The 22,957-nt window shown below is 30.2% G+C and overlaps 1 protein-coding gene across 1 annotated transcript; it reads left to right on the forward strand.

Annotated features, from left to right (window-relative positions):
* The first annotated feature begins 18,898 nt into the window (after positions 1 to 18,898).
* On the forward strand, positions 18,899 to 22,184 carry LOC126836665 (dual specificity protein phosphatase CDC14C-like). Its single transcript, XM_050570261.1, has 12 exons — positions 18,899 to 19,082; positions 19,156 to 19,308; positions 19,400 to 19,602; positions 19,695 to 19,778; positions 19,889 to 19,968; positions 20,091 to 20,223; positions 20,282 to 20,369; positions 20,458 to 20,802; positions 20,872 to 21,010; positions 21,071 to 21,329; positions 21,398 to 21,717; positions 21,782 to 22,184. Exons 2-12 carry the CDS (start codon positions 19,248 to 19,250, stop codon positions 21,846 to 21,848), a joined length of 1,779 nt encoding a protein of 592 aa, XP_050426218.1. The 5' UTR covers positions 18,899 to 19,082; positions 19,156 to 19,247; the 3' UTR covers positions 21,849 to 22,184.
* The last annotated feature ends 773 nt before the right edge of the window (positions 22,185 to 22,957 follow it).

Consider the following 22,957-nt stretch of genomic DNA (forward strand, 5'->3'; position numbering starts at 1 on the left):
TTACAAAAGAACAATACAGGGTACAGAAGTCAACCTTACATATTTTAAATTGAATAGCGCGTTGATTTCAAATTATTTTTCAGTATATTAGTGCGTGCTATGTACATTCAAAACTTGTAAAAAAAATGTTATGTTTTTGTATTGTATTGATTTAAAGTAGTGTTGTTACGTGGGCTATTACTCATATTTTGTTATTCTCAACGATACGAATCTAAGAAAAATAAGACGCTAAAAACAATGAAAAAAATAGTACAATAAATCTGAGTACATAAACTGCTATTTTATTTCATATCGATACAAGTTTAAGGTAAATGAGACGCAAGAAAAAAGTACATATGCCGTTAGCACACTTTGTCGTTCATTATAATTTTCTAACGCATTTCATACAACAATAATTATTCAGAGTACAAAATATAACCTAATACATTATCAATTAGAAACCCCAAATGTGGGCCTCTGGATAAAGAGTTCTGTACATCTAGATCACCCTGTATGTACGTTACAGTTGTCAAAAGTTTATAGAGCTTAAGAAAGTTAAATATTTAGTAATTTCATAATATTGTAAAATAACATAAACAATATTATTAAAAAAAAAAAAATGGTTAACTACAAAACTGCAATTATTTCAAGAGATATTGATTGTCCTAGGTTAGATGGATCACCCTGTACGTCTCCAAATAGCGTTAGGCCTAAACGTCCATGAAAAATGATTGATTCCGCCTGTAAACGTAAAGCGGTGACCCAAAAAAAAATGTTATTGGAAAACTTATGTGTGATCGAGAATACTGCACATCATGTGTGCTCGTATCCAAAAAGCTAATATAGAGCGCTGACTATAATGTATAAAGTATGCACTATATTATACAACTAGAAAAAAATATAATGAAATAAAAAAGACAATTTTTAGGAATTACTTATAAGATTACTAGCAAAAATGTGCTTAAGACTTTATTTTCATTATTAGTTAAATATTCCATTCATATTTGTGCTTATATGATTAAAATACGTCGCAGTTTTATGCTGAAAAACATACTGTCCACATTTGTTTGCCTTTTTTCTCAATTTTCAAGCGGAAAAGGATGATTTTTTTATTTTTTTGGCCCAATTAAACAATGTAAAATTACAATTTTGTACCTTAAATAAATAAAATGCGTTTCAAGAGCTTTGATGAATTTGTGGGTTCTGACACAAAGATAAAAATCAAATATATTTGTGATGCACAACGTTTATCAAATATTCACTAAAATACAAATTATCTGACATTAAGTATTTATTATTAACTATTTGTCTCGGATTTTTGTTGTTTATAAATTTTACACAACCCTGTTTTATAAAAGGAAGGATAGTAGTGAGCTCTCATCTCAGAATCAGTCGATTGTTACAATAGTTTTTTCAATTTCATTTCTTGTAATTTTTAAAAAATATGACTCTAAAAAATCAAAAAGCAAAGACGACAGTGATGTGGCGTGGCGTATCTTTTGTTATGAAATAATAAATAAGTAAAACTACGAGTTTCGATTTTATGTATATTTTATATAATTAGTGTAGGTTTTGCTATTTCTCATCCAGAACAAATAAATGCAGGCGTGCCTCAATGTGCAGTAACCGCGCCTCCACTCCTAAACTTATCCCAGATTAGCCAATCTCAACTTACGCCTCGGTTAATGACTTTGTTAATGTCCAAGACGACTTCAGATTGCCCCACACGACTAGAAAAATACAGTCACTTAACGATAAATTTCGCCTTCTTCGCCCACCACTAACTTTGAAAGCTACATACCAACCTAATTTTCTACAAATTATAAATCTGTTAAAAATCCATTTGGGTGATACGGCATTCGGTTGTAGGGAGCTGCCAAATCTCAAACACTAACAATATTCATAGACTACAACTCAAATGAAAATATTGTAGAATATTGGAATATTCAGCTGCACTTGTAGAATCATAGATAATCACAGTAAGACAAAAACTCATGATACAAATTATAATATGTGTATTGGCTCCATGTAATCTGTAACTCTATGGGAATATATATATTTTTTAAATCAATGTCAATTGCAATAATAATTGGCTACTATTTTTCAAGTTGCTATGTAGCCATTGTTGGTTAACATTTTATTAAACACAATCTAAGTGATTGTTTCTACTTCGTGGAAGATTTTTTTAAAGACCTAAAAAATGTTTTATATTCACCAAATCAAATTTACAGAAAATATTTCATGCTCTTAAGTCTCAAAGGTACGCAAATTTTATAATATTTTGTTAAGTATTTAATTAAGAATAATTTTACATTTTTTAAATTATATTAGTTATATAGCTTTTGAAAACTTGAAGGCTATAAATGGATTTTACTCTACAATATTATCGATTTATTTTAACAATTTGTATATTTTCGTAAATCGTATTTCAGGTCATTTAAGTAGTGTATATATAAATATAAATATATCAACGTTTTATTCTAAATAAAAAACAAGGGGGCTTGCTAATAGGTAATAATAATAATACATAATAGCTTTCAGGGAAGATGCATCATACTTCTCAATACTAGAATACACAAAGATAACATTTTTTAAGAGTTTTTTTTAACAATTGAGAATCGGGGTAGGGACAATATTGCTGATGAATATGGTTTAAATATTATTGTCAAATATGTTGTACTCCCAACGTGCAAACTAGAACTGAACTAAAATGAATTTTAAAAAAGCTATATATACATATATTAATATAGGAATGTATAATTTGTTTCACAGTGGGTTGGAGAGCTACCCACAGTTCAACACAGTTCAAGGTCACAGGTCCACCCTCGACGCCTCCAAACAACGGTGCACCCTCAGTAATAAATATTCATAACAAAGGTAAATTATAATATTCGTAGATTAATTCTAGAGTAGATTAATCCTATTATCGGATTTGTACACCGTCTCGTTTTTAAAACTTTTAAGTTGCTGAACCGTCTTAATAACAGAAAGTGTTACAATTATTATCTCTGTAGATTTGTTAGGCCTACACGCCTAAGTAATCAAAGTACTTGTGAATCAATCTATTCCGATGTCCTAAATAAAGTGGTTTCACAAATAAATTGCTACTTATAATGAAAATTTACACTTTTGTTACACATTTTCTAGTTAAGTTTAATTTACATAGGTCGTAATAGGTAATAACAAATTGTAGGTATGTATATAATATATTAACATTGATGTTTTTTTACGCTTTTTTAGAACCCGACATGCGGATTTATTGTACAGTAATATAGAGGTACAACAGGCAAGCGATCAAAGAAAATTAGACGCATATACTATTATGGTGCAGTGATTTATAAATGACGGTAAGAATTCTATCATACGAGATATATACAATGATTAGATTGGAGGGAATTTTAAATGTGAAGATGTACCTGACAGTAGGCAAGGGGGATTATTTGATTTGTAAATAAGAAAATTTAAAGAGTGTATTATGTATCGCTTGTTTGCTACAACAACGACATAACACAAAAATCGTCATTTTTGAGTTGTTTGCAAATAATAATAAATTTTGTGTTTTTCTTTATACTGCAAGAACGACATAAGTGAACATTCAAAATTAGCCGCTAGGTGGCAGTTGTGACGTTATAAGTTAAAATCTTAAACTAACTCCTAATTTTATATTAATAATATTAGCAAGAAAGCAAGAATATAGTGTGTTATAACACTTTACTTCTAATAAAAAAAGTTTTAAAGCAATATAAATATTAAACATGATTTTATCATAATTTCATTGTAATTTTCAAAATCATGTTTTTTGTGTTATGTCGTTGTTGTAGCAAACAAGCGATATATAATATATATGATGAGAAAAATACGAATAATAATAATAATACGCTATAAGTTCAATAAATAAGCAGCCTTATACAAATTCGATAGTTCACTCAAGTCATCCAGCTTTGTAAAGTATAGCTATTTTACTTATTGTACATATTGATACAGATTGTAAATATTTTCAAATATTACATAATATTGTCCGTGTACTGCGAGATTGATAATAATTTATATTTAATGCTTAAATAATTTACTATATTATTCAAAATCTCGTCTTCGACTTTCATCGACGTTGTGTTACTGACCACATCCACGTTCTCTAGCACGTCCGGCTGTACGTTTACATCGAAAATGCCGTCTTCAACTACCTCTTTAACTTCACCCTAAACGCAAACGAAGCGAAATTAATATTTAAATATATCTTACTCGTATAATAGTTAAGTATCATTATTATTATTATTATTATGAGTACAGGCTAAAAGCAGAAAAGCTGCAAAAGTTGTGCAGTCTTGTGGTTGAGGTAGTCTTTATAAGAACAAACAACAATGGTTATTTTTAAAAGTCAATTATATTAGTATATATAATAATTACGATACAATTATCTTGTTATTATAACAAGATAATAACTGAGTGATAGCCAACTGATATGTGAAATAATAATAAATAACAACTTTCTGGTAACTGGTTTCTTTTTTCCGTACAGATCACACCGCCGAAAAATGCACAAGTCGAGACACCGGTTTGGTAAGTCTAAAATAGGCTAAATAAAAAAAAAAAATAAAAAACATACAGAAAAACAGCGTTGCATTTCGACGATATGTGTGGACCAAGACAAAATAAAGTGAAATGAATAAGAAATATTTCATTAAGAGAAATACACTTAAGTAACAATTAAAGACTTATACAAATATAAAGTACACAGATAGAGTGATTAATTTGACATGTTATACATTATTAGTTTACATGAAAATAGCGAGAAAAATATGTAACTAAGACACACCCAATACCCTTCGATATCAACTATAGATTAGGAAAAATTGAAAATTAAACGGTTACAAGATGTATCAACAGAATTTTTTCAGATACAAATCGTTTACATACTAATTATACCCATTTTTCACACCCCTCCTCCCGTCAACATTATCTGATTATCGTTTTTTTTTTATAAAAAAAAGTTTAAACTAAATCAGTCCAACCGAGTATAGCGAGATGGTACAAAAATCAAGTCCAACATGCGTAAACCATATTTTTCTTTTACATTGAAATGTAAAAATAGTTCAAACTTTTTACGCCTTTGCCAATGCTTGAATATTAACGTTACGGTAAAAAATACATAAAAAAAATTGTTTTTTTCGTTTTTGGAAGTAAAGTACACGAACATCAAACATCGTGCCCTCACCAGTGTCGTCTTGTTATTTGTTCAAGTTTTTTCAATAATTCAACCTACCAACCTACCAAATATATTATAGTTAGAAACAAATTTAATGTAACTGTAAAAAATGTTTTGGATTGCCACGATATAACGACGATTCAGTCTATACAACTTTATTTGATCGTAGTTACCCGTTTTGGTTTTTTTTCGAAAAATAATAAATAGAAGTTAAAAAATGTTTTTATTCCAAATCTGTGTAATTGCTCTATGCAGTCTTCGCTGTTGTCAAACGATTATCACATTGGAAACCATTCAACATTTGCAACAAACCGAGTCGATATTTATGGATTTGGTGTTTTCACGCGATACGTGCTATACTACTGACGAACCCGAAAGCCCGTGGAAAAGATGTGTTAGTATTCCGCACGTTGAGGTGGATTATGGAACATACGGAGTGATACCACCTTTCACGGTTACTGAAGCTATGAGCAATAATATTGCATTTACTGGAAATTCGCTAACAACCATTTTACAATATGCAGAAAGTTATATAGCTTTTTTACGGCCGTTCACCGGTCGTGCCGTAAATCAAAAATTGTTAAATGTGATGGATCAATGTGAAAGTTACGCCGAGGCATTTGTTCGGTTTATGAACGTGATCGAAAGTGAAGGCATTTCTATGTTAGGTAGAATATGTAATGTATCAGTTATAATAATAGAGCACATACCACAAGAGGAAGTTAATGTTCACTTCAATAGAATCGATCATGTAATAAAAAACATTAAGAACAAGTTTAAACGTTATTTAATATCGACTGCGCCGGTGAGTCAAATAGAAGAGGCCATCAAAGTGTTAAGGATGACAACGACGACATTAGAAGCACGAAAAAATTTCTTCACTCGTGCATTAATGGAGTTTAATGAACGATATATCAACATGATGGACTTAGTGAGTACTAACATATATAGAAAAATCTATAAAATATCAGGTATCTTCCAAGCCCAGATGGAATTCGAAATTATCTTAACCACTGCAAACGAATACTTCAAAAATGAAACGGACGCTGGACCAAGCGGCAATGGTAACGAACTTAATGTACTGGATCTACATTTAGATATTAACGGGTAGCATCGGTTTAGGTTAAAATCAACACATACATTTTTAAAATGTATAAAATTGAAGCTTGCATGTAATAGTATTTGACCAGTATTTGTATTATATTTGACCTCAAAATGTCTTAAAATGTTTGCCAAAAATTCTTTGTGTGTTGTCCTTTGTTTGTTCTTTGGGTATCTACGTAATAAATGTATATGCAATTCAAACAATATATATATTTTCCTTATAATATTTGCATAATTAATATAAAATAGTTTTTTGCCTTAAATGGTTTTCATCAGTTAACAAAGTGCAATTTTCCTTTTTTTTTTTGGTTCTTCGAAAAAAAAATGTATATGTACAACGTAATAGTTCCATTGTAGCTCTACCCACGGTATATTTCATATCTTATTTCTTAAAGCTTTGCTTGAAAAAGTGAATTAAAGAAATAAATTCTATATCATTCTTGATGATGGAAAATTATTTATGCTACTAATTGGAGTATTTATAGAAAGTGTTATAGTAGCTTAATTTTTAGTTGAAAAATATGTAAATTTTTTGGATTTTTTTTTTCTGGTACGATTTATGATTTATAGAGAATTAATCTGACTTACCTTAAAAAAAATGGTTATAAATAATAAATACCGTAACCGTACCTGGTATTTTTGTGATATTTTTTTTTTATTCTATTTATTAAATTCTTTTTATATTGTAAAAAACAAATTTTAAATAGTATGGTTGCTGTTAACTCAGTTTTTTTTTTATAGCAACTTTTTAAATTAAAAATAATGTACTAAGTATGTTGAATGGTTTATAAGCAAATTTATAAGATTTTATAAGTTAGGATGGGAGGGAAAGTGCGTGCAGATAAAAATAATACATCACTCCACGTCTTTTCCTCCTGCCATAAACTTCAATAACATTAAAAATAATTATCCAAAACCGGCTAAGGACCAGTCAAAATTGTCAGTACATCATTGTTTCAAAATCGTCTTGTCATTCGTTCGGAGTTTTTCTATAAAAAAAACAAATTAAAAAACCCAATTTCAATGTACCTGTAAAATCCGTTTTGGATCACCCCGTATGTTGTAACAAAAATTCAGTCGACAGAAAAATAAGAAATTATTTTCTTTAGTATTAGAAGGACGGGAAGGGGCAAACTACATGAAACGAAAAAATGACACCGAAGTCGAGCATTGTATAAGGAGAGACGACTAAAATAGTTAATACTGCCTAGTTTTATATATGTTAAGTTAAAAAAAAATAACATTACTAAAAACAAATTGCCTAGCCATACAGAGACGCAAAAATATGTGTCTTAATTGTCAAATTTAATTTCCATTATGATAATAAGACTTTTGTTGCCCAACCTTCTCTATAAACCAACTGCAATGAGATTTTGGCATGGTAGTAAAATAATATTTAATCCGACAATAATATCATAATACTTGAAAGAATAAAACCCTGGCTAGCCAACCCTATTGGATATACGATTTACAAAAGAACAATACAGGTACATAAATCATTCTTACATATTTTTAATTGAAAAGCGCGTTGATTTCAAATTATGTTTCGCGTGCTATGTACATTCAAAACTTGTAAAATGGTTTTTATGGTTTTGTATTGATTGTATTATTATTCTCAACGATACGAATCTAAGAAAAATAAGGCGCTAAAAACAATGAAAAAAATGGTACTTTTAAAATTTGCTATTTTATTTCATATCGATACAAGTTTAAGGTAAATGAGACGCAAAAAAAAAGTACATAAGCTGTTAGCACACTTTGTCGTTCATTATAATTTACTAACGCATTGCATACAACAATAATTATTCAAAGTACAAAATATAACATTATTAATAAGAAACCCCAAATGTGGGCCTCTAGATAGGTTAGGTTAGGATAGTTCGATCGAGAATACTGCACATCATGTGTGCTCGTTCCAAAAAGCTAATACGACTTATAAGATTACAAGTAAAAATGTGCTTAAGACTTTATTTTCATTATTTAGGTAACAATTCATATTTGTGCTTATATGATTAAAGTACGTCATAGTTTTATGCTGAAAAACATATTGTTTACCTTTTTTCTCAATTTTCAAGCAGAAAGGGATGAATTTTTAATTTTTTTGGTCTAATTAAATAATGTAATTGTACCTTAAATAAATAAAATACGTTTCAATAGCTTAGAAGAATTTGTGGGTTCTGACAAAAAAATAAAAATGCACAACGTTTATCAAAAATTCACTAAAATACAAATTATCTAAAATTGAATATACATTTTACACAACCGATTGTTACAATAGTTTTTTCAATTTCTTTTCTTGTAATTTTTAAAAAATATGACTCTAAAAAATCAAAAAGCAAAGAATAATTAATTGTATTTTTGCCATGTTAACCATGTTTTAATGTAAAAAAAATAACGAATGTCGCAATAAAATTGAAAAAAATGTATGTTCGAAGAGGATTTCCAATAACGTTTGTCTGCCTATGTTTGCACTTCGAAGTGGCTAATTGAAAGATATATTATTGAAGATTATTTATATAATTTATTATTATATTATTTATAAGACATAAATAATAGGTATACAATAATTGCAAGTACATGGTCGAAAACAAAACGTTTGTTTTAAGTATGAAAATAAACACTATAATCATTTGTACGGTGAAATTAACCTAATAATAATAATTTTCGTTGTGCAAGACCGCCAATCAACAAAGCAGATAAGAAACAGTTGCATTTTCTTCGGGTGTTTTTTTGTCGATGGCCAACCCAAGCCGCTGTACATGCCTTACTTGCTGTACTATAGAAGAAACGACTATAAAATAATAAAAAATAACATCTCTGCCAAAAATATATAGACTGCTTCTCGGTATTTAAAACTAGAATTCAGCATATCATATTTTTTTATCCTCTTTTTCGATTTTAGACTACTCAATTAATTTTTAAATTATTAATATACGTACTCTGCAAGTTTCTGCGGTTGAAAACCTGATTAATATTGTATAATATTGTGTAATATAACAACATAATTAAAAATAAATATTCTTAATTATTTGGTTCCGACAAATACAACATATATTAAAGTATACTTCAGTATGTTGAAAAAAAAAACGTAAGAACACGAATACAAAAAAAGCTCACAACATTCAGCTCAACTCCACGACAAATAAATCTATATAAATCTACAATAATTAAATATTGCCACGTTTAGGCTTAAATTCCAATGGATTCTACACTTAAAAATCAATAAAATGGTTTGAAGTGTAGAATCCATTGGAATTTTTAATATAAGTCTAATAATACTTTACTACTAATACACTCAATATTGTCTTGCGTGCTTACCGGTGGCATGTCTTTCAGCATACTCAATGACTTTTGATTCTATTGCAACGTACAAAAACTAGTTAGTCCAATTACAATTTGGATCACACGAGTATAAAAATACAACCTCGCGGCCTTGAAAACTGTTCCATTGAATTGTACTTATTAGAATACTGTTTAGTTTAGTACAAAAGTTTGTCTAATTAAAGCTTAATATTTTGGCACGCGTTTTTTTTCTTCATTATTTACATCTGATTATAATATAATATGTTTGTATCTCAGGAGGCATGGCCCTAAAATAAAAATTAGCCAACTGGCCTGACCCGTACCCAGTCCGCCCCTGGTTGAACCTGAGAATGTAGTATTGTTTTTAACCAAAACTATAACTATACAGCTATATTATAAGTATATAAAGAAATTATATTTTATATTTTTTAATTGTAAATTTTCTAAAATGTCGCAAACTTATATAAAATACGCATGATAATACACTATTTGACGACGACCACATTTAAAATCCGAAACAACAAACAGCTGCAATGGAACCCTTAATTAAGCGTGTTAGTATCTCTCAGAGGTTACTAAATCAATTAAAATCCTTTTTCGTTTCTTACTTACATTTTATTTATTAAATTTTGAATTTTTAGCAATTGTGTGTCTCTAGATTTCTCGTTTCTTTAAAAGGAACTATTCTTTTTGTAAAATTGCGCGGTAAGGATTTTTACTGCTGAGGCCAACCTTGGTATTAAAAATTTTTAAATGTTGGAATGTTTACACGAACATGCACCTCCTAACGATTTGACAGGACTTTTGAACCTACACGTAGGTAGTACTCAATAATTAGTCACTAATTAATAAGTATATTATTAATATTATTTTGCGTCCATTTCTGTTTTTTTTTATTTTACTATGTATGTATTTTTTGACGGGCGACAAAACAGTATCTATTGATATACTATCTAAACACGTAAACAGTCCTGTGTTTTGACTTTTGTATGAAATGTAAATATTGCCACGTTTTAAATCCTAATGGTTATACTTCAAACCATTTTATTGAATGTAGAATCCATTGGAATTTTTAATATAAGTCTAATACTTTACTACTAATACACTCAATATTGTCTTGCGTGCTTACCGGTGGCATGTCTTTCAGCATACTCATCCGAGTGTAGCCCACTCAATGACTTTTGATTCTTTAACCGGTTGCACGTATTGCAACGTACAAAACCTAGTTAGTCCAATTACAATTTGGATCACACGAGTATAAAAATACAACCTCGCGGCCTTGAAAACGGTTCCATTGAATTGTACTTATTAGAATAATACAAACCAAGTTTCTGTCTTCTTATTTATAAATATTCAACCGACAAAATCATTCTAACATTCAATTTTTATTTTTGTTTAAATCCTTTTTCGTTTGTTACTTACATTTTATTTACTAAATTTTGAATTTTACACGAAATTTAATGGTCGATCTGTGGTCACACTGATTTCATTTTGGTCATGTGACGTCTTGGTCCCATAAAAACATTAAAACCATTTACACCAGAAGGATTTTTTTTTTTTACTGTTTAGTTTAGTACAAAAGTTTGTCTAATTAAAGTTTAATATTTTGGCACGTGTTTTTTTTCATTATTTACATCTGATTATAATATATTAGTAGTTAATAGTTTGAAAAAAATTTCAAATGCAATACGTTAAATAAATTTAAACGTTTTTAAAACAATGCTTTTAAATCCCTTCTTTCAGTAGAGCTCAAATTGTTTTAGATTTAGAGACTGAGATTTGAAAATTTAGAAATAGATAAATCTGTTAGCTGCCTAAAACATGTCTATGCTCCGTAAAACATTTTAAAAATCAAAATAATCTAGTCACAATTAATAACATTATCACAGCATTACCATTTGTCTTCTTTTTTTTTAAAAAATAATAAAAAATCACCTGCATACAACTATGACGGCAAATAGACTAGACCGGGAGAGAGAAACATACCGCGATTGGAAAACCTAAAAATAAATAAACTAGGAATAATTGTTTTAAACAAAATATCAATAGAAACTAAATTTAACCATTAACCTGAGAATAAATTTTAATCAAAGAAAGTCGAATAAGTAAAGAAACAAGGGGATGTTCGGCCAAACTGTTACAACTAAAATATATACCCAGATAGCAATTCCATAATCATAATATTATTACACTTTTATTTAAATATTATTTGAAAAATGTTATAATTGCGTACCAAATATAATATGTATTAATAATAATTTTAAATTTATGGTTTAATAATATTAAATATATGTTTATACATTTATGTTTTAATATTATAATTCAATATATGTTTTTAAAACATTATATTTTAATTATTTTTTGTATAAGGAATAAATAACAATTAAACAACATTTGACCAATAGTGTTTAAAAAATATATATCTTAATACGATTGTTTTGCGTATTTTAAGCATTACTTGATAAATGATATTGTATAATACAGGAATTAACAGGGCCTACTCATCAGGACGTGATACAACTACTCGACGCCCCCATTGACAAATATTTTTTCTGAAACTGTGTTACTTAAAATACAGTTTCGAAAAACTTCTAGCATTAGTGCACAGAGGGTCAGACGCATTCTTCCAACGATTCTCGCTCTGCCCTCGTATATAAGGGTCGTCGTACTGGCTATCCAAAGGGTATCTATGCACTATGTGCACTGGATGATTTGAAAGTCTCCCAAATAGCCTGGTCGTTGCACCAAACCTGTGTGTGGCCCTCGGCCCATAGGACCTACCTGCCTTACTTGCTGTACTATAGAAGAAACGACACTATATTGCTGCACTATCCGCATTCGACAACAAAAGATTCAAGATTCACAAAATCAATAGTGAGATAATAAAGTAAGTACAAAAAAGTAGCTGGTAGTTATATATTTTTCTAATTATCATATGAAAAATTAAATATTTACAATACTACATGGAAACCAAACATAAATCAAGCAAATTAAACTAGGTTAGGATAACAAAGAATGAAATTTTATAAAATATTTATATATTTTAAATTTACCGTAGTCTCAGACTAATTGAATACTCTGGGTGGTTATTCGTTTTTGGATTAATGTTTTAAAAAAAAAACCTAAAATAAAGCGTTTTTTTCATATTATTTGAGGCGGTTTATCAAGAATAACAAGGACGAAGACTGGCCAATCTTGTGCGTACAGACATGTTATAATATTAAACTTATCGTTGTAAAGTTAAAGTGCACCTTTCGAGATTCGCATCGAACATAAAATTAACCCGAATTCTCCAAATATAGTATACGAAATGATGAGGCAAATGCCAAACATCTTCCGTACCCGAAAAATTATCTGGCCTAACCATCCAAGTTTTAATATTAGTATTCATCTCTATCTCTTCTTTTGTATCAGTATAAATCTTTCCCTTATTGTCTATTGTCTTATTATTAAAAAGTTGAAAATTCTCGTGTTCGTCACTAATATTATTGCTAGGTGAGTTTACTTCTTGATATCTTCATAGATATTGTCAGAATGATTAACTAGATTCCCCAAAATAATAATAATATCCGAATTATTAGTTTCTAAATTATTAGAACTATCAGGTTTTTCAAATTCATTAAAATTATCATATGTACTAATTGATTCAATTTGATTATCATAAAGGTTTGTGCATTGATTTATGTTCTATGTTGTTCTCCCTACACTTTTGTTTAAATTTTCATAAATTAAACTTTCTTTTATTAAAGTATCAAATAGTTTCCCTTTACTAGAATCATAACTAGAATCGTATAAACCTACAGATCTTTTCAACTTTTTAATATCTATTTTGTTATCAATTGAATTTTTAAAAACTATTCCTACTTCTTCAGTACTTAAATTAGGTTCGATTTCGTTAGAACTTATGGTTCCCATGTAAAATCTAACTAATCTAGCTCTTAAGTCATCTACTTTTCCACTATCATTTAAGCGTCTTAATTTACCAAATTTTATCAGATCAGGTTTTTTGAGTACATAAATGTCTGTTAATTTATTTATTGAGATGTTTGCGTCAGAAAATTCTTTAGTGTCCGTAAGGTCGGTCATAAGGTTAGATAATAATGTTTGTCATATTCAATTAAAATTGATTTCCTATATTATTGTAGATGGTTTATGTAATTTAATTAAAAATATCATAAATTTATTCGTCGAAAATTTGTAAAAGTTCCTCGTCTGATTTTATAATATCAAAGTTAAATTAAAAATGTTTATGTTGTTGCCAAAGATTTGTAATAATTTCAATTCTCTTTTTAACTATACTATACTATTTGTCAAACTACTATAAAATCATTGGTCTCCTTTATTTTATCCTTGAACACAACACATCGTGACAGATATGTGGAAATCTATTATGAAGGGAGCTGTGATGTTAGACAAATGGTAGCATGGAGTTTGGTGTCAAGTAATCTATAACAAAAAGTAATTCTCAAAAAGTACACGCTATTCCCAACATTGAATCAACTCCGCTTCTCCAGAACCAGCTGACATTCTCAGGGACCCAAGTATTATGTATACAATATTTAATTATATTGTGTAGTAAGTTTTACACCCTGTAAATACATAGTTATAGTTGCATACTTAAGAGTTATTTAGGCCAACTAGTCGAGCAGGCTCGTCACACTGCCTTGACTATGGTATTTTATAGTGCTTAATTCAGACACGAATGTCACATTACACTTGACACATTTAGCTCTGAAATTGTTATTTCTTAGATTGTCAAAAAAAAAAACAGTAGTCGTTGTATCTCGGTAATTTTCTTTATTTTTCTACCAGAGGAAAAGAAGAGAACAACAAAAAGATGACTCATTTGCAGTAAGTACAAAAAAGTAGCTGGTAATTATATATTTTTCTAATTATCATATCAAAAATTAAGTATTTACAATACTATACATAAAAGACTATTGCTGCACAATCCGCATTCGACAACAAAAGCCGATAGAATGTGTACTCTATTGTATACATGATGTAAATAATATGTGATATTTAAAGATTCAAGTTTTGCAAAATCCCTAATGAGATAATATTATTAGATCATTAGACATTTTTTTGATATAATAAAAATGTTTGTACATTATTAGAATGTTAGTTAGGGGTAGTTCAAAAAAAAATTTTGATTTTTTTTATGATGACTTTACTAGATTAAAATGTCTTATTAATTTGTATCTTAGTTTGTAGTTCACTTGTTTGTGTATTTTGGACGTAAATTTAAACATATTTATTATTATTTATTATTAGATTGAAATAGTTAGTACTCAACAATTAGTCTCTAATGAATAAGAACCATCCTACTGCCTACACTTTCAAAACCAACTCCTGTTAATACTTAAATTTTAAATGAAATTAAAGTAATTTAATAACGATAAAATACGGTCATTTATTTTCAATTCACTCTTTAAAAATATCTTATTAAAGTACAAACAAGTATAAAGTAAAACAAAAATCTGACCTGACAATCAAAGGAACCCAAGTTGTATCTGCGCTTCGGTAATAGGTTAAGCTGGTTTCAAGAGTCCAATTCATCGCTTTGACCAAGTTTTTAAGCAAATAGCATGTCTAAAATAGCAGAGAAATAAAAATAATAATTTTTTTTAAATATCATACACGACAGCAAACTAAGCAAACAGTCCGCTTATATAACGAATATTTACTAAGGTAATAAATATGAATTGAGAAAAAACATAGCAACAAGAAATTATATATACAAAAAAAAAAAACAATCCTGTACTCAAAATCTGCGAATATTTGATTTTTGGGATTTTTAAAGATAAGCACAGTTTGTTAATAGGCGTTTTAGAAATTATTATGATTCTTATAAATAATTTAAGCACTTTAATAAAACCCGAAACTAAGTAGAAACAGAAATATTACATAAATAACACTAAATTGAGATTGTTGAAATTCGTGTTATTAGGATTTTGATGTTAACTCAATAAAAAAAAATAAACGTTGATTAAAGATTTTTTTATTTTCGCTAAGTACATAAAATGTAAATAATTTGAGTCTAATAATCAAATAGTGTATGATTACCTCGATTTCCTGATTCAATTATAATTGTTAATAATAATAAAAAATAGGATTAAAATTACATTACTTGTGTGTATTTCCATCGTTTCTGCATAATTATTCGAGGTTATTGGCTTTAATATCTTTCGCTAAGGTAGTAAGACAAATTTAATTATACAATTAAAACTAAATATGATTAATTTTAGGAATCAAACAAAATGAGCTTACTGTAACTCAATATAATGAACAAAATGTGTTAAACCACAAATTTCACATAGAGCTACCGATTACAATATATAAAAAAGTCAAGGAGATTTTAGGAATAATTGCATGGAGGAGTAAAAAAAAATATATACAAATTTGTATCGACGATTTTTATTGTAGTTAAAATTGTTTAATTATACTATTTGTTTTGTAGGTACCTTCAATTTAATTAAAAATTTAAAAATGCATTCACAACAAACTGAACCGTCAGGGAAAAAACTGGGCAAGGTGTGCTTAGGCTTTTTCTAGTTTTCAAAATTTTTCTAATTTAATTTTTAACCACGGTAATTACTCAAAAAAAAAAAAAAAAATGTTGACTAGTTTTTTTACTTGCTTGATTTTTAAGGAAAGTTATCAACGTCAATTTGTTCTTGTTAGCTAACTTTCAGAGCTTGTTGTGAATAGGAAACAACAAAAATGCTACACACTAACAGTGAGAAGATATTTTCCTTAGCTTTAATATACAAGTGGTTTGGATTTCATACCCACGCGGTGTATAATTTTAAATTAAAAAAAAAGACTGTGTGTTATGTCTTGTAAACGATTAATTATCAATTTTCACTTAAACTATAAGAGACAGACAGTCGTTAGAAAGAGCTAAAAAAGTATTTTACAATTATTAAAAAAGTTGTTAATTTTCTTTAGCCATTCAGATCTCAGAAACCGATGACCGGATTTTGTTATTTGGGGTTTTATCATGTAGAACTGGTGTACTGGAGTTTCAGAATTATATCAGTGCATTCACTACAGAGCTTTAAAAATGTCATAAAAAACACCCCCCTCCTCCCTAAATGTTCTTATTGTTTGAATAAAAAGAGATATTTAATATTGTATAATTGTTCAAAAATTAAAATATTGTCATATCATTAATATTAGTCATTCAATCGTTATGTCAATATTATAGGAAATTCTACTTATAGCTAATATAGGATCTATATATATAGTTGGTTAAAAACATAAACTACCTATTTTAATGAATTTTAATAATTCACTTTATCCCACCTAAATTAGCTTTCAGACCACTGTGTGTTTAACAGGTTACCTAAAAAATGTCAGCTTATTAAAAAGAATTGTTACACAAATAAACCCTTAAACATATTCAAGCAGTAGCAGTAAATTACAATCTAATTTCCATTTTTAATAACTCATTTAGTTTTTTTTTTTTTAATTAAAGTTACTTACTTGATCGCCGTGTCATCGCATCCATAGGACTGGCCATTGAAGTCTCTTGAACTTACACACACACACAATTACATAGGTATATATATTTATTAAATGATAATATGTTTTACCAAAAGTGTAGTATAAACAAAATCATCATAAACAATTTCGCTGTATAAACGTCCATGTTGTCAAGCGGAATAAAATTCATTTTATAGCAAACATTTTTGTTTTCGGCCGTGTATTTTATTAACTAGCTCAATCAATGCATAAGTTTAATTGGGTATTCAAAAGTAGGTTAACGTTGGAAAAATTCTTTACAAATTTGTTTTTAAAAAATGTATTATAATTATTGGCAATTAATATTTTTGTTCTCAAAAGCAAACTGCTTTCTGTGTGGAGATCTCTTTTAGAAAAATCAAATATCTTAACCCTTCAGTGCCCAAAAGTTTTAAAATTTTAATTTATAGTCACTAAAACACGGGGAATTCGTGGAAAATAAGTAAAAAAATCTAAACATAAATCTTTTTTGATTAATTTTAAGTTTATAACATGTAGCGTATGTGCAACAATGGGCCATAAAACATCAATGAAATAGTTCTTTGTCGTTGAGTATTTGATGACTCATATTGTTGCCTTCTTGTCCACTGTAGCAAAATATATGCAACATGATTAAGATTTAGTATAATTTATAAAAAAAAAAAATACATAAAAACCATGGTTATCTATTTAAATAGAATCTATAAACATCGGTTATTAGCCGAATCACTGTGGTGTTAATAACAACTAGCAGATGGTTTAGTTCTTAAATAAATAGAGAGCGCCACCTAATTCAAATACATTATATAATAAGACAAAATATAATAATGTTTTAAGCGTGTTGCATATCTGCCACAATGGACCACTGAAGGGTTAATACGTTTTTTAATCAGTTTAACATTTAACACTTTGAACACACTGAACAATAAAATATATACTTACCGTTATCAACTCGGCCAAAAGCTTTTGATGTTTTTTCCACATAAAACATTTTTATAAGCAGAGTTTTTAATTAATATATAAAAATATTAGAGGGTTTTTATTTTAAAAAGGAGAAGAGAGTGCCAATACCCTGTATTGATCTTGGCACTTGTGTGTGCGTATACTTAATTATTTGTACCTATTACTCATATTATTATTATTTAAGCGACTTGTACTTGCTTAGTAACATATTTTTACACTTCATCACTTTAGTATTGTCTAATTATTAACATATTAGTGTAATTATACCTTAAGTAACACCGTGTAGTGTGTTCAATCTGTTCTGAGCTTTTACAGTGTACCTACTATTGGACCAAATCTACTTTTACGGTTCTTTGTGTTTGCAAACAGTATTATCTTTAATCATACTGTACGAGATTATATAATATTAAATATCCTTTGGCCCCTTTAAAATAATTATCCGCCTACGATTCTTAATAATCTTATTTTCGGTTTGCCGTAATCAATAACAAAGACGGAAAACGTTATCAACGACCGGCCGGCCGGCCGTAATCGTCAAATAATAAATTATTTCATATAAAATATTGTTAAATATTTTTTTTTTTCAACACCACGCTCGTTTTGTTTGTAAGTACATTGCCTCTCACGCGAAAAAAAAAGAAAAGAAATAAGAAATCAATAGCCGGCAAGCATTTATTATGAGACCGAAATCGGCGGCACCTCGCGCTGCGGGCCGCGGGGGATGCGGCTAAAAACGGCCGGGCGTGGACCCCGACGCCTACCGGCGCGCTCTGGGTGGAGGTTGCCGCAGCCGTGCGCCTGCCCCACGGATCCCCAAGACGGGGATTATCCGCCAAAGGGTCTCTCGCCACGGCCTCTTCACCCGGTCTTATCTACGCCGTCGTCGTCTGGGACGATCAATAACCGTTTTGCAACTCAGTACGCTTGTCTGATGTCTATTGTTACGAAAATCGCTGCCTGCCTGCCGGACGGACGGAGAATATCAGACGTTATCGGTTGATGTTTAATAACAACCGGCCGAGTAAGTATTATTGTACTTATACTTATGCCGACGACCGCCTAAACGAACATATTTTCTATTTTGTACTTTGTAGGAGGTGTATTTGTGTTCGAGTCACGACCGGGCGGCTGTTGACGACCCAACCCGTCGCTAGCAAAGAGAGATCCGGCAAAACCGCAGTTTACGATGACCGACTACGTAGTAGCGTGCATGCCGCCGGTGACCGAATGTACCGAATTCATCAAAGGTGATCCAGAACGATTGCATAGCGCCCCCTGATACAATTTAAATCAACACTATAGTTTAACAATAAAAATATATTACGTTTGTCCGTACAGATCGGCTGTACTTTGCTACGTTGGCGGTGAGCTTACACAAAAAGTCACCGTTGCTGCCGACTGTTCCTTGGGGCGACGACGCCAATGTGGCGTATCTCAACTTTGACGATACGTTCATCTACGACCATTTCTACAAAGATTTCGGACCGTTGAACTTGGCCATGGTGTATCGCTATTGCGTTATCGTTCGTGATAAACTAAAAGTCTGTATCTTGGAAAATCAGTTATTTTAACTAAAACACTACGATATAATATAAAGTTTTATATATATATATATTTATCTATGTTTGATTAGCAACAAAAACCAGTAGTACACTGGGCCAGCGAATCCAATCCTAAGAAAAGGTCCAACGCAGCAGTGTTAATTTGCGCTTATATGGTAAGCGGAGTACAATTATTGAAATATTTACTGTACGATTGTCTCAAAAACAAATGTCTGTTTTTTCTTATCGTTATTGACTATTTTGTTTTTCTATCACATGTTTGTAGATCATTGAACACAATTGGACAGCTCATCAGGCGTATATGACTTTGTCGCAAAACTGTGCGTTGCAATTCATGGAATTCAGGTATATATAGTAATACATAATCAAATTAATACACATAACTCAAATAAATATTTACTGACCATAACAATGATTTTGATACATTTCTTTACAATTATTAAATTACTTATCAACTTTTTTTACAGAGATGCCTCGTACACGAATGAAGTATTATATGGTTTAACAGTCGAAGATTGTGTTAACGCGCTGTTTAAGGCAAAATGGTTTGGATTTTTTAACTTTGACGATTTCGACTTGGACGAATATGAAAAATACGAGGTTAGGTCCAAAGTCAGAGTTTTGACTCTTTTATTACTAAAAATGTATTCGATTACAGGCGACCAACGACGGCGACTTCAATTGGATTCTACCCGGTACAATGTTAGCATTTTCGTCTCCACATGCTCGGGAACACGTTGACAAATGTAATTGCTTTGTCGTCAGTTAATATTTCACTATGTTAACAACACTACCTGTTTTTTGTCGATTGGTGTTTTTTTTTTTGTTTTTTAGCCGGCCACCACCAGCATTCTCCGGCTTATTATTACAAGTACTTCATACAAAACAACGTCAAGCACGTCATCAGATTGAACAGCAAAAGAGTGTACAATGCCAAACGTACTTTCGTGGCGACTGGTCACATCGACCACACGGACTTGATTTTTCCTGACGGCACGTCGCCAACGGATCTTATTGTTTTGCGGTTTTTGTGTCTTTGCGAAGACTTCTTGGATGATTTTTCCACCAAAGATGGTATGGACCAACAAGGTACGACGAGTCAATCTCCAACATCGGAAAGTTTGGTAGAAAACAACGTATCCAGATCCACTAAAGGTGCCGTGGCCGTACACTGTAAAGGTAACTGATAACAGTACTTCACTTTAAGAATATGATTGATTAATTATAATTTTTTTTACTTCCAACCAGCCGGCTTGGGAAGAACGGGCTGCCTAATAGCTTGTTACATTATGAAACATTGGTCGTTCACAGCCGAAGAAGCTATAGCTTGGATACGAATATGTCGGCCTGGTTCCGTAACTGACCCCCAACATGAATGGCTAATCCTGTGAGTGATGATATTTTTATCAAGGGCACACCCATTGTTAATCATGTTTTATCCTTGTAGAAAACAAAATTACCTAAGGAATATGGGAAAACTGTGGAGGCAGCGGATAACACATTCGTCGGGCAAATACAAACGGTTTGCGAATGGAGTGAACAGCATTAAACGACACGAGTCCACTTGCAATCCGTACACTTTTGTGGAACCTCCACCACTTTCTTCGATGAGCTCCGGTACGGATGAACCTGATGATGAACAAGCTAATCTCACCGCCGAATGTGACAACGTCAATGGTTCATCGGAAAGCGTTCAAGCCAACAAGGTACACGCGTGACACGTAACAATAATTGTGCACTCCGGACACATTATTAATTTTATTTTCCGTTCCAGATCGATGATCAATGCCCAAGTCTGACTTTGGTCCGAAAGAAAATGAAGATAAGCAAAGCCGACAGCGACTTATTGAATTTGAATCACTTTCAAGTGACAATGTTTTCCAAAAACGACGACCCCAAACGTAAAGCGACCAATCAGGATGGTAACGTAACGAAGAAAACCCAAGTCACGCCTTCGATCGTAGTAACGTTGGCCAGGTGCAACTCGTCAAACGATTGCGATGCGGCAAACAAAGGGACAAACGTTGTGGTGTCCGGTAGAACTCATAACTGCTTCCCGAGGACGGCCGTGACGGCCCTAACTAACCCGACAAAGTCAGTCGAGACGTGCAAAACAGTTTTCCTTAATGACTAAGTTAACCCTCAATTTTGTTCTCAGTGTTTCGGACGACCAGAAAGAATCCTATGCGTATGCCGCTGTGGCGTCAACCGGTTTTGCCGAATAAAAAATCCACAGACATCTCGTGATCGAGTCGTTAGCATCGATTGATTGATAAGTTTTAAATTTTACAAATAAGTTTTAACACAAGTGTTATTTTATTCTAATAGAGAAAAAAATATTCTTCATAATTTAACGCGTCTGTTCAACCGATAGCACTTCACTAACGTACATTGGTTATTATTTTATATTTTGTTTTTATTAAACTTAAAATTACAACATTTTACGATTGTAACATAATTATTATATTTTTAACATAACAAACATTACAAATGGTATAATATACTTATATAATTATGTTTTTTATTACTCATAACGGGTTTTGTGTGCAAGTGTGTGTGTGTGTGTGTGATGATTTTTTGTTGTTATTATTATTAATTTTTCTATTATTACTATTGTTTAAAGCGTTATTGATGATGATTGTTTTTGTTTTACCGTTTAGTTTATTTAAATTAACGTTCGATCCGTCTGATTAGATTTTTTTTTATATCCAAAAAATTACCATTATTTGTTTAAGTTTTCAAGAGTTAAAATGCAATTATTATTTCTTTGCAGTGTTATGTTTTTAAAAATTATATAATATATTATTTTAAGTTTTACAACAAATTTTTTATGTCTTACATTACAGTGTTTGATATATTTTTTTTTTTTGTATAATTGACTAGGTAGTAAAAAAAAAAAAAATGTATACTCAGCATTTGATATATTTGTAATACGTACAATATTAACCTTTGACTATGTTATTATAACAAATTTTCTAGTCACTATTGCCAATTGAAATATTTGTTTTTCGTCAAATATAAATAATAAAACAATAAAATTATTAAGTCGTCAACAAAAGTCTATTTATCATGTATTTATACAAATATGTTCTAAAGGAAATAAATAAATATACTTTTTTTTTCTATTTTTTAATAGTAACCACAATGTGAGAAGAATTGGCGAGACAAACAATAATATTGATTATAAAAAAAAAAATCTAAATTCTAATATGTATAATAATAAAATAATATTTTAGAAAAACAATTAAAAGTCAAAATTCTACTAAACTAAATATATTAATATCAGCTAAAAAAAAAGGTCGAATACTATTACGATGAAAACATATTTAATAAT

This window comes from Adelges cooleyi, unplaced genomic scaffold (assembly GCF_023614345.1).
Source record: "Adelges cooleyi isolate 19-005CV unplaced genomic scaffold, UGA_ACOO_1.1 ACOO_flye_CR_arks_rails_tigmint_CR_PRNA_247, whole genome shotgun sequence".
Classification (NCBI taxonomy): domain Eukaryota; kingdom Metazoa; phylum Arthropoda; class Insecta; order Hemiptera; family Adelgidae; genus Adelges; species Adelges cooleyi.